Source organism: Ambystoma mexicanum, chromosome 4q, assembly GCF_040938575.1.
Source record: "Ambystoma mexicanum isolate Mex_15411 chromosome 4q, UKY_AmexF1_1, whole genome shotgun sequence".
Classification (NCBI taxonomy): Eukaryota; Metazoa; Chordata; class Amphibia; order Caudata; family Ambystomatidae; genus Ambystoma; species Ambystoma mexicanum.
In genome coordinates, this window is record NC_090928.1 from 977,914,924 (window position 1) to 977,927,418 (window position 12,495).

The 12,495-nt window shown below is 42.6% G+C and overlaps 1 protein-coding gene across 1 annotated transcript in view; it reads right to left on the bottom strand.

Annotated features, from left to right (window-relative positions):
* Positions 1 to 346: 346 nt before the first annotated feature.
* Positions 347 to 12,495, bottom strand: part of BATF3 (basic leucine zipper ATF-like transcription factor 3) — a 167,285-nt gene continuing 155,136 nt past the window's right edge. Inside the window, exon 3 of the mRNA XM_069608535.1 lies at positions 347 to 916. Coding sequence (XP_069464636.1) covers positions 728 to 916 — 189 coding nt within the window. The 3' untranslated portion in view covers positions 347 to 727. The remainder of the gene's footprint in view (positions 917 to 12,495) is intronic.

Consider the following 12,495-nt stretch of genomic DNA (forward strand, 5'->3'; position numbering starts at 1 on the left):
ATCAATGGCCACACCTGAGGTAGTCTTGTGCCTCTTTCGCATTGCATCTTCCATCTTGGGGGTATGAAGCAAGGACAGGTCTGAGGCATCGGCTGGTGAGAACCTTGAACTCATTCTCTGATAGGCTGTCTTCACTCAGAAGGGGACAGGGAAATGTTTGGTGGGTAGGCAAGTTATGGCAGCCTAAGCAAAGGTAGGAGGAGAACAGACATCAGTATCCATCGAATACATGGGCAGTGCCAAAATCTAATGTATACTATCTTCTCCCACTGACATGAAAGCGAAGAAACAAGACAAACCATCTGACAAACGTTTCTACGTGAAATAAACACCTCTTCGTACATGCTTTTTTTTTTAAATGCATCTCTTTAATCTATTAAATTACATCTTTGTGTGCCATGTAAACATTGCTTGCACTATCTATCAAGTACAAACATCCTTGCATAGTGATACTACTGAGACAACAGACCTTCATTAAGTGAAGCATAGAGTTATTCCACCTATGATATAGTTTTCATCCATACTAAATATAAATTAAGGCGTACGACCCTAGGGGGCACCAGTAAAATCAAGAAACATGTACCAGAACTACAGAACATTTCAAAGTGTTAAAAACCATTTTAAGCTGTGATAGGCCGAGGCCTTTCTTGGATCAGTTTTCCCGAATGTATCTGAATTCCCCAACATAGGATTTGGAAAGTAGGAAAAATCAGGCGTGTATGATATGTCATCTTGGCAGGCCATTGACAATGGCATCAGTCGCTCTGGGCATTGTCACTAAGTTCACAGGATGGTGCAAAAGAGGGCAGATCTGCTCATGGGCCTTCAGCACTTCTCCCAAACGCTTGACTTCCTCTGCTAGTCGGCCAACCTCCCTTTTTAGGGAGCTGTTTTCTTGTTCAAGACACTCATATTCCTGTAATTAAAAATACAAATTAAAAAAAGACATTGTTACATCACAAGGTCCATTCATGGCTGTTCGATTACAACTGGAAGCAGGCTTTCTGGTTCTAGAATGCTCAAACGATTACGGAGTTTTATAGGATATGCTTTTTTTTAGCTTACAGGTTTTTTCTAATAAGACTGGTAGCAACTATACAACCCTTAAGATGACAACATGAATATTTGTATTTCTTGATCCTTTTCAGCACTCTCGGCTCTTATACTGGACCCATTTCATTTCCTTGAAATGTGAATTTATCACCTACATGTATACAGTGCTTGGGAATAAAAGGCAAGCTATGGATGAGCTAATTACTTTTAAAAGTTTTTCTCCATAGATGTTCATACCTGGGAAGGTTTGAGTGGATCCAAAGTCTGTTTTCCTAAAGCTGCAATTGGGTGGTATGCAAATAGTCAATATTAGTAGGAAGGGCTCCGATGAAGAACCTTTAAATGTATTTACCCAGGAGTTCAAAAGACACGTTATCAGTTACTAAGAACCTTGCCCAGTTTTTTCATGGAAGTGTCCGCAAATATGAAATTCTAAAACAATAGAACTGTCCACCATGTCTGACCATATGAAGTCTGCTTCAAACTCAAGACTTGACTCTCTAAATTATAATTTCACTTTGCACTCCCCATGATATTGGACTAGCCCATAATCCAACCCTCCACTCCCTATTTTATATTTGTTAGCAGCTCCCTCATGTTCACTCCAGGAACCGAATGTGAATTTCCTCTTGAAATGTGAAACAATTGTTCCTCTCTTAGTAATAAACAATGTAAAGTAGTCTTGAGCCTCTTCCCTTAAAGATGTTTCAGGATGCTGTTTGTGATTCCTCGTGCAGGATACTCCCTGGTAAATATAGACACTCCCGAAAAAGCGAACTCGTAGGCTTTGCCAAAAAAGGTAACAGCAGTGAAATAACCTAGGTGTCCCAGCTCTGGGGGACAGATGTTGAATAATCTACAGTCTCAGTAGATCCTGGGGTTACACCACTACCCTAAAGATGACAACATCAATATTTATAGTTCTTTGCCCTTTTATAGGCACTTTTGGCTCTTACACTTGACTAAGCCCGAGTCATTTCCTCAAAATGTGAATGTATCCCCTTATTCCCCGACATACTTACAGTCCCAGTGAACAAAAAGCAGGCTACGGATTTGCCAATTACCCTTGAAGGTTTTCCCCCCCATAGTTCTGCAATGCATTCTGTTGTGGCATGCTTGACGTTGCCGAGCGGATGTCAATGACCACAGACTCCACATGAGTTGCTTTATTCCCACAACGTGATGGGTGTGCCTCGCAGGACACGAGATGGTTGATTTTGATTTTGAAGATTTCTAATGCGCACTAGGCAGACAACTGCATTCGGGCGCAGATGATTACTAAGGTTTGTATCGATCAGGGTGAGCAGAATATTCACAATGTAACGGCTGGCGTATAGATTTCTTAGGTTTACTTAAAGAGGAAGGTTTTTAATGCCTTTCTGAAACTTTCTAGCGATGAGCATGAACGAATGGTAAGTGGTAAATGATTCCATACCTTTGTGCCAAAGGCCGAGAACCTCCTATCCCCCTTTGAGACCTGCTTAGTCCGGGTTATGGACATTAGCATTTTATCTCCCGATCTAAAATCTCTAGATGGCTCAAGATGGTGAATCTTGGCCCTGAGATATTTAGGTGCATTATCGTAATAGCACTTGTGCATCAAACAGGCTATCTTAAACTTTACCCAATCCTCCACCATCAACCAATGAAGAGATCTCTGTGAGGCCGACACATGATCTCTTTTTCCCAAATGGGCCATCAGCCTAACTGCTGCATTCTGTGCCCTTTGAAGACTCATCATCTGTTTGGTGGGAATCCCTGTCAATAAGCTATTACACTAGTCGAGATGGGAGTTAGTCAACACCCCCCACGACCACTGTACGGTCTTCCGTTGCCACAAACGGAAGCACATTCCTAAGCATGCGTAATGAATAATATACGGCCTTCACATTGGCGCCTACCTGGGCTTCACTGGCCAGGTTTTCTTGCCATATACATCCCAGATTCTTTACTTTCTTTGAGAACTGGATATCTTCTCCTAGGATCCCTGGGGTTGTCTCTTGTTTTTCGGCCTCAGTTTACTTCCTGCACTGAATAGGATTACCTCTGTTTTGGCCGCATTAAGCTGCAGCTGATTGCATGCCATCCATTTTTTTTATTTCCTGCATGCACTGATCAATTTTTTCAAAGACCTCCTCTCTATTCTCTGTTTCCACATAAATCTTGGTATCATCAGCATAAGAATGGGTCCTATCTTTCAGAAATGACCTCAACCATTTTACCACTACTTCTGAAGCTCTTCCCACCATCCCAATCCATTGGAGAATGATTTTATGATTGATCGTATTGAACGCCGCGGATAAATCCAGTATTAACAAAATTGTCGATCTATCTCTATCCGCGGCTTCCAGTAGATCGTCCTGAACTGCTAATAAAGCAGTTTCAGTTCCATGATTAGGACGGAACCCCGACTGACATTCATCCAGGATATTCTTATTACCCACAAAGTCCTGAAATTGGCAGCAGACCAGTTTTTCCAGGATCTTAGTCGGCCAACATAAATTGGCTACTGGTGGTAATTTTTAAAAATTGTTGTATCTAAATTTGGCTTTTTCAATAAAGGTTTTACCAGTGCTCCCTTCAGGGCATTTGGAACATAACCCTCCATTAAAGATTTGTTTATAAACTTTGTTAAGAATGGCGAAGAGAGTAGAGGCCGGCATCCCCCCCCCAGGCTAAGCACCTCCAGTGACCGTTCAACTGTAAACCATCAACTTCGGAATACCAATGCAATACGTCACCGCATTCTAGCAGCAGACATCACACACAATCACACTTGGGCTCCATGGAGACCAGGCCACTCACGTGCACACATATGGCCACGCACACCATAGCCCCACAGGGGACCACTACCCATTCCTACCTTGGATTGGGTCAGTGGACCGAAGGTCTGCTTTCCCAAAGCTGGCACTGGTTGGCATTTCAACTCAATGCTACAAGGGCTGCACAACCATGTAACGTCTTGCCACTTTCCTCTAGTGGCCCACACTGCAGACCCGAGTGACAACAGATCAACGCTCTGCAAACTAGATACTGCCTTGCCAGTGCCGAAGGTACTCAACATTCTCAAATAATAACCTTGCAGGCTTCATAGCAGGCACTGCAGACCTGTCCCATGGAAATACTACAATGTACACAATATTACAAACAGAAATGTGTCCTCCAGCTACAGGATGCTGCTAGGGACAGTGTAGGTAGTGTCTGGCATGGCCTGACCCCAGCAGCGCAACCCCATTTATGAAAGCAGCATTCCTGAATTAATACAACACAGTTGTTTCAATTGTGCTGGCGTTTTGAAAGCCTTTCATTCTTCTTAGGTCGATACATGAGTACCAACACAGGTTGGGTGATACTGTATGCATATTTGTGCTATAAAAAAGAGCTTAAGCCTAAGTGCTATACAATAACATATTATCATTTGGCCTTGGACGTCTGCTCGGATTCACAGTAATATAGTGTACTTAGGGACAATGCTATTTGATGCCACTTCCTGTTTTGTCAAGGGGTGAAAGGTTGTGTTTCATTGCTTCCCAGGATGCCACTTTGGGGTGGGGTCAAATGACATCACTTCCGGTGATGTCATGGGAGGTCAAGGGTCGTGAGGCGAGGGGTGGACCACTTTTTTGAGACGATGGGTGGGCCACGTTTTTTTGGGTGACCGGGCCTATTTCTTGTCCCAGTCCGACCCTGATAGTAGTGCTCTATAGACAATGGTTCATCCCAGTGATATGGGCTTGAAGCACTAGCTGTTAGAGATCTTAGATGGCTAGATAGAATTGCAGGTTTCTTTTGGCGTACGATATTAAAGATTCCCCGTACTTGCTCTATTCAATAGGTAAGAGTTGAACTGGGACTGTTTTCTCAATACTAATGCAGAGGGGACTCCTCTCATTGAAAGCGGTCCCCCACACTGAATGCCCGATGCTCAAAATGATGGGGAAAAGTATCACCTTCCTGCATATTAACATCCACACTGATCCATACAAAGACCTAGTAAATTAACTATACACTGAAACAGGCTGGTTAAGAGATAAGGCCCCCTCTGTGGGAGCTACAACACTCTGAAAGGTGTAATTAAAAGAAGATTAAAGAAGTGGGATTGGGTAAATAATTTTGAACATATGAGTAACCTTGATAACCATAAACAAATTGAGGGAATTGTATATACCTATTCCCGTGCTCCAAATTATTTGCTAAAGTGCCCTGATCCGGCGGTACGTAGATTTCGTTTACTTTTCTGAACCAATCCACTCGCAGTCAGAGCATTATGGGGTGCGAAATGGAAACTGTCTAAAGAACAAGATTCGGTCACATGTGTAAAAGCAGTTCCAACCGTGAAACTACAAAACATGCACTCATAGAGTGTCCAAGTTTGGGATCCATCTATATGTCATTATATGCTCGATTTGTCCATCATTATGAGAAAACTGTTGAATTCTGGCAATATTGTTTAAATACCGATTTGGTAGCGTTGCACATTGCACTTCATAGGGTTTGGCAGAATGTTATGAGTAAACAAGAATGACAAAGGTAAAATGCAGTGAAATCATTAAAAGAAATGAAAAAACACAACGTAATGAAAGAATGAAAAGATGAAGATGACTTTTAATATTAACATTCTGATATTTAGTTTTATGTGGATAGATTTTTAGTGACCATATGTATGTGTATAAACATTTGATAGAGATATGAATATTATGTTCTAAGTTGTAAAAGTTTAATTTAAACTAAATACAACTATAAATAAATAAAATAAAAAGTCAATAAAAACAAAAGGAGGTCAGTGCAATGGTTAATAAGTGAATCGATCTTAGAGTCTAGGCTGTCTTCTAGATCCTCCACCCTTGTACCTTGGGAGAGGTTTGAGCTGCGGGCTAAAAGGAGTGCGGTGTCAGTGCAAGTTATATTTTAGGATTAGCCGCAAGAGGCCCCTGGGAACAAAGATGCTGCAGACGCAGCGGTTCCCGCTTCCCCTTCTTCACTTTCACTGTTAAAGAGTTAAAAGGTTAGTGAGGAGCTTGGGCTGTGGGATGTCTCCTTACCATTAGAAATGAAACAAGGAGGTAACATAATTCAGTATCCTCTTCCACACTACGCCTCTTGTGTTTACTCTGATCAGTAGGGTAGGATGCACTTGGAGGCATTAGGCGGTTGCATGATCCAACCAGTGCAAAGCAAGTACGGAAACAGCGGATCCAGCACCCGGGACAGAGCAGGGAATGGCCTCTGAAATCCTCACTATCCCATAGAACCCCAAGGAATGTGGAAAAGATTTGGCCTCATTCACTTTTGTGGTTGCTTACAATGTACAGAAATGAACGGACAAGGAATGAACAAGATTCCCGGCACTGCCAGAATCACCAATGAGATAACATTGGCATTCTTCAGCGAGTTGCAAAAAGACACGTTTTTCTTCCTTGTATTGAAAGTCTGGCACATCCACCTTGATCAGTGGAGGCACACAGAATAGCTCCAGTGGACCTCCAGCTTTCAGCTTCCTCAATGAAGGTGTATCCGTTTCTACAAACTATACGTTGGACGTAGAGCCAGCCTGGTGATGATGTATAGCCACAGCAGGAAGAGATATACTGTGTGCTAGATATGTGGCTTCTGTAAGCAATAGTGGTGGTGAATAAGTGGCATGTCGTTTAGAAGAAAAAAAGGCGAGATATTTATAATGTCTTAATGTCTATGTTAATTGTTTTCATTATCTTTGTGCAATTGTTTTTTTCATGTTTTGCAGTATGTTTGCACGGTCACATTTTGCACTTGAAGCACTAGTGCTTTGCATATATTGCAGTTCAGTAACTTTGCATGTAAATTACATTGGCAGCTGACCTGTACCAGAGCAGTGGTCATTTGAGTCTGGAATATAGTATGGGAAGCGTGTGGCCACATTAACTGGGCTTCAGTACTTTATCATAAAATAGTATGTGCGCTATTGTTGTGTTGTACCGCCCAAGTTTTTTGGCTATTAAAATGTTTGGGACCACTGGTTTGTCATTTAAATGTCAGGAGCCCTGTGTAATATGATGGATCAGTTTCTGCCAGTACTTTATTGTTGGTTGTATCCGATTGAAGCGGCCATTTCCAGAGCCACAATGTAATGTGCCATTAAGGAAGCACTGACGCAGGAGTATTTTTTGCTTGGGCGATGAAGGAGAAACTAAATATTGCTATAAAGATATTTGTTTACTGGCTTATTTCCAGGTGGTAATATCAGCGGGTTCTCCCAATTTTTTGTTTTCGGGGGGTCAGAACTGTAGGGGAGATTCTAGAAAGAGAAAGAAACTAACCAGTCTGACTACCCCTCTCTCAAAAGTCTCTCGACAACACAGATGTAGGTGCTCAGGTACTGTTTCATGAATCTACAGTAACTACCGATCAGAAGAGCGAATTATTTAACATAAACCGTTATAATTATAAATGTATGAATCACTTTAATATTTGATTAAAAACCACATCTTAAAACAATACATTTGTAGACTTTTTCATACACCACTCATACCTTTCATACCAATTCATTCGTTCTGTGGACTAAGAGTTCAACAATTTCCTCCATTTTCTTTTAGCATATTAATTGTTAGTAGTATGCATGACATTAGAAAAAACATTTGGTTTTTCTATAGGTCGACATATGTTTCGGCCCTTCTTGAAAGTACCATCGTTGTCTACAGTGGTCTAACTAATCGTTATTGGGCCATCTTCAGGACAGTGATGATTTTGTGGAAGCTTAAAGTCTTCACCCTTTTCTTATCCCATCTTGGTATGCATTTGAAATGACTTTGTAATCTGTCACTCCAGGCATGCAGCAGCTACGCTGACTGGTTTTACACCCACTCGAACTGTGTAACTTCCTTTAAAGGACAAAAGTCTATTTAAGGGGATTAAAACCAGGTTCCCTTTCATTCTACCTATCTTTTGGCTATAAATCTAAGTTATTTTTACATCGCAAAGCGAGGACTGCAGGCCCGTGCCTTTGACTCGCTTGCCCTGATTTTTGTGTTAAATCATCTTTTTTCAGAAAAAGATTTCAGAAAACTGCATCCATGTAACAGCTTCCCGGCGGAGCAACCCCCGTGGCCAAAAGTCCATTACTCACACGCTGCTCCTGTTGAGCTTAACGCCTACCTATGGTACGTCCTCTGTGTTCTCAGTGAGGCGGAGGGTAAGAGGAGGTGAGTCAGTGTTTCCAACATCCCCGCTGCTATCATCGCTCCAGCTGCGTCTTCTGCTCGTTGTGGGGAGGAGACTGTGCCGCGTCCTTACCGCGAGTAAAGGACCTTGGGTTTTCAGTTTGTTTACCTTTTTCTTGTACGTTCTATTACAGTCAAGGTCACAGAGGCAAGCATTTGCCGTTAGAGGCATCAGTTGGACCTGTTTTGTTAACAGTATCACATAAAGGTTTGCTCAAAGTTTCTCCGCTCTGCTGCTTTGAAGGTTTAGCAAAGCAGTTTTGGATCCCCTTTTTTCTTTTCTAAAGTGTACAAAAAAACATTGGCAAATACGTATAAACTCTGAAGTGCAGTACTAAGCGAAGCCCCAAGCGCCGAGAACCAACTGACTGATATGCCCCCCAAGTCTATAAATATAATAGAAGGGGGATCTACATTCAGACCCTATAAAAATGGGCTGGGGGGGCGTTTCTTTCCACCACAGAGTGTCTTTGCAAAAGATCTAAAGACACCAACAACATCGGGGATGGGATTATCTTTGGATGACGCTACTAAGATCGCTAATATTTCCACCCCGGAAATCCCCTGTTGAAAAATATATTGAGCTCTGATCTAAATTGTACCTTGACAGCCACAACGATGAAGACCACTTTTGGAAAATAAATGTCATGTACACTAGATGTCCCCTCAGTAGATCCCCAAGAGGAAGATCTGGGCAATCTCCATTCTCCTGCTCAGATCACCGACCAGAGCACTGACACTCAAGTTAAGTTATCAGAATCGGTCAGAGAGGGGGCACCAATGATTCCTATAGAATCCTCTTATGAATATATCGGCTATATGGGAAGAGGTACAAGGAGCAAAAGAACGAGTGCCTCAATGATTCCTGAATCAGGAAGATGCTCCTGAAAGAGGCCGCTCTCCGGTGGCGTCGAAAGATCAGAGCCTGGGTTCCATGTCAATAGTGGCCCTCAATTTTGTACTCAGTTTGTTGGTTAAAGTCTTTGAAAATCTCAAACTAGAAGTCCAGCAGCATTCTGGATTTCTGCTTGAAGTGACAAAAGAACTCAAATTGAGTGACACATCTATGGTTGCTCTAAAAACGGCAGTAAACTAATCTAAGGGGGAAACCTTGACGCTCATGACCTTACTGTATGAGACACAAATGGGGAAAATTGACTTATTAACCAACAAATGGGCAGATTTAAAGGATGAGTTGGCCAAATTGAATATCAAAATGGATGATACAATAAAGGCCAATACTCAGAATGGTTGCATCAAATGCAATCCTCCAGTGATGCCAATTTGTCCGGAACATGCTGCGGATGATACGCCCCTTTCAACTTCTGTAATGGAAGAATTTGTACGGCTAGCCCAACTTGCCGAATGTGAAACTGTCCCTAATGCCGAAGAGGAAAGTGTAATAATGGAAGAAGGCCCTGTTAATAACAGAGAAGAAGGTAAAAGAGGAAAGAAATTAAATGGGAAAACAAAGAAACAGAGAAAAAGACAAATAAGGTCGTAAAAGACTCTGTAAAGATGAAAACACGAGATCAATCCAAACAAACAAAAAAAGTAGAGGCGTCAATGTGAATCGCTTCATTAAAAATTTGAAGGGAGATGATATCGAAGTCTCTACCAAATAGGACAAAAGGCTCAAATCCAAGGCCGGGGAAAGCACTCCAAGGAGACCTCCTGGAGCAAGCAGGCAAGATGAGGCAGAGTGTGAGGGATCAAATAAAAAAGGGAAGAGGCTTAAAGGCTTTCTACAGGCCAGATCATTGCCTACCACCCGGATGTGCTGAGTGAGTGGGTAGGTTCTACAGGCAATCAGTAAGCATGAAGAATGCTCAACCCCACATAGGACTTTCACTCCAACAGAACTGGAAGAGGACTAGAGGAGGAGAGGCTGAGGAGTCTGCTAGGAGTGTGGATCCTCACAAAAGGGGAGCCAAAATAATAGATTTATGAATGATGAAAAGATTTAGATGTAATTATTTTCCTACAGAAACTAGTGCAAGGTGGTCAAGGCAAGGGATTTCTGTGCACATTAAGTATCAGGCTGCCGACTGCATTATACATTTGGAGGATTTGGGTACAAAATAAGGGAGGCCAAGTTGGAGGATATTATCATAGACCAATTGGAAGCAGAAGACGGTGTTGACAATGGATCAGCGGCCTTTTATTGTGGTTTTCCTTTTTGTTTTTGCACCTTACTGTACCTCTCTACCCACTAATTCCCTTTGACCCCTGTGTGATTTCTGCTCTGCCACCCATGCCATGAATAACAATCACCTTTGTAGGGGAAAAGGCAGGTAAGGTCGAACTTTTTAAGATATGAAGATGAAAGAAGTTTGTTGATTTGTGGCGCCAGTGATAGGATGCCTTTGAACCAGAACCTGAAAGGTTTGGTTTCTGGATATAGTGAGAGGGTGTGGGGTCCAGTCAGGGGGTCCAGAAAGAGGAGTTCTAAAGGTCAATGAAGTGGTTGATCACTGGATCCTCCATTTCATCACAAACAGTTTGAGCCACTTGGATTTCATTTAGAAAAGAATGGTCTCCATGCATTGGGAGAAAGAAATCACATGGGAAAGTGAGAAAGGGGCCAGTCTGAGGCAGATGTGACTATCGAATGCCTATAAGTGAAATGAAAGTCCAAAGGATCCGATTCTGGCAGCAAGCAGCAGAGAGAGTTGTGGACCGGGAGGGAAGGAGAATACGAGAGCGATGCTCGTTTATACTGCAGTTGAGAAAATACAGGAGCATTACAGCGGTGGAACATCTTCTGATCCAGCCAGTGATGGCCAATCGGGTTGTATTTACGAGCGTCACTTCAAGCTCCCATGGAACAAATAAAAAAACGAGATACATTGGAGCAAAGGTAGATAGATAAGCCATGAGAAGTTCTTAATTGAAGAACATTAAGAGGTAAACCCAGAAAAAAGGCACATGGCCTGGGTCTCGGGTGTAGAAAAAACAATGCAGTAAAATCCAAGAAGGTTCCAGGAATCCTGAAAAACTGAAAAAAAGGGGACTGAGATGTGCCGCATAGAATCTACAGTAGTGTCCAGAACAAAGCATGTAGCAACCTTAAAAGAAATGTAAAAGAAAGATATAATCTTAAAAATCCACGCAGTTTTTCGCCCCACCACAGCGGGTAGCGATTGCCAGAAACTGGGATTGTGAGACAGCCAACATGCGATTATTAACCTGAATCACTGTGCAGGTGATCGGCACATCTCACATGGATAGTGGAAGGATAGACCGTACATTAGCCACCTATCACTATGGCTTCAAAGGCTACCAGACTAGCCCTGGCTTTCAGACTTCTACAGGCCAGCACATGATAGATCTCCTGGGTATGAAAGGGCATATATCTGACGTCAATGAGTGGCTGTGGCACCGCAGTTTATGTTACAAGTAGAGGCCTAAAGGAGACAAGGGAGATAGAAAAGAGCATCCTTCTAATCAGGCATTCACCTTATGCAAGCTGTCGGCTTTCCCTAAAGGAGACCAGGCAGATAGAAAAGAACATGCATCTAATCAGGCATTCACTTTATGCAAGCTGTCGGCTTTCCTAAAGGAGACCAGGGAGATAGAAAAGAACATGCATCTAATCAGGCATTCACCTTATGCAAGCTGTCGGCTTTCCCTAAAGGAGACCAGGGAGATAGAAAGGAGCATGCATCTAATCAGGCATTCACCTTATGCAAGCTGTCGGCTTTCCCTAAAGGAGACCAGGGAGATAGAAAAGAACATGCATCTAATCAGGCATTCACCTTATGCAAGCTGTCGGCTTTCCCTAAAGGAGACCAGGGAGATAGAAAGGAGCATGCATCTAATCAGGCATTCACCTTATGCAAGCTGTCGGCTTTCCCTAAAGGAGACCAGGGAGATAGAAAAGAACATGCATCTAATCAGGCATTCACCTTATGCAAGCTGTCGGCTTTCCCTAAAGGAGACCAGGGAGATAGAAAAGAACATGCATCTAATCAGGCATTCACCTTATGCAAGCTGTCGGCTTTCCCTAAAGGAGACCAGGGAGATAGAAAAGAACATGCATCTAATCAGGCATTCACCTTATGCAAGCTGTCGGCTTTCCCTAAAGGAGACCAGGCAGATAGAAAAGAACATGCATCTAATCAGGCATTCACTTTATGCAAGCTGTCGGCTTTCCTAAAGGAGACAAGGGAGATAGAAAAGAACATGCATCTAATCAGGCATTCACCTTATGCAAGCTGTCGGCTTTCCCTAAAGGAGACCAGGG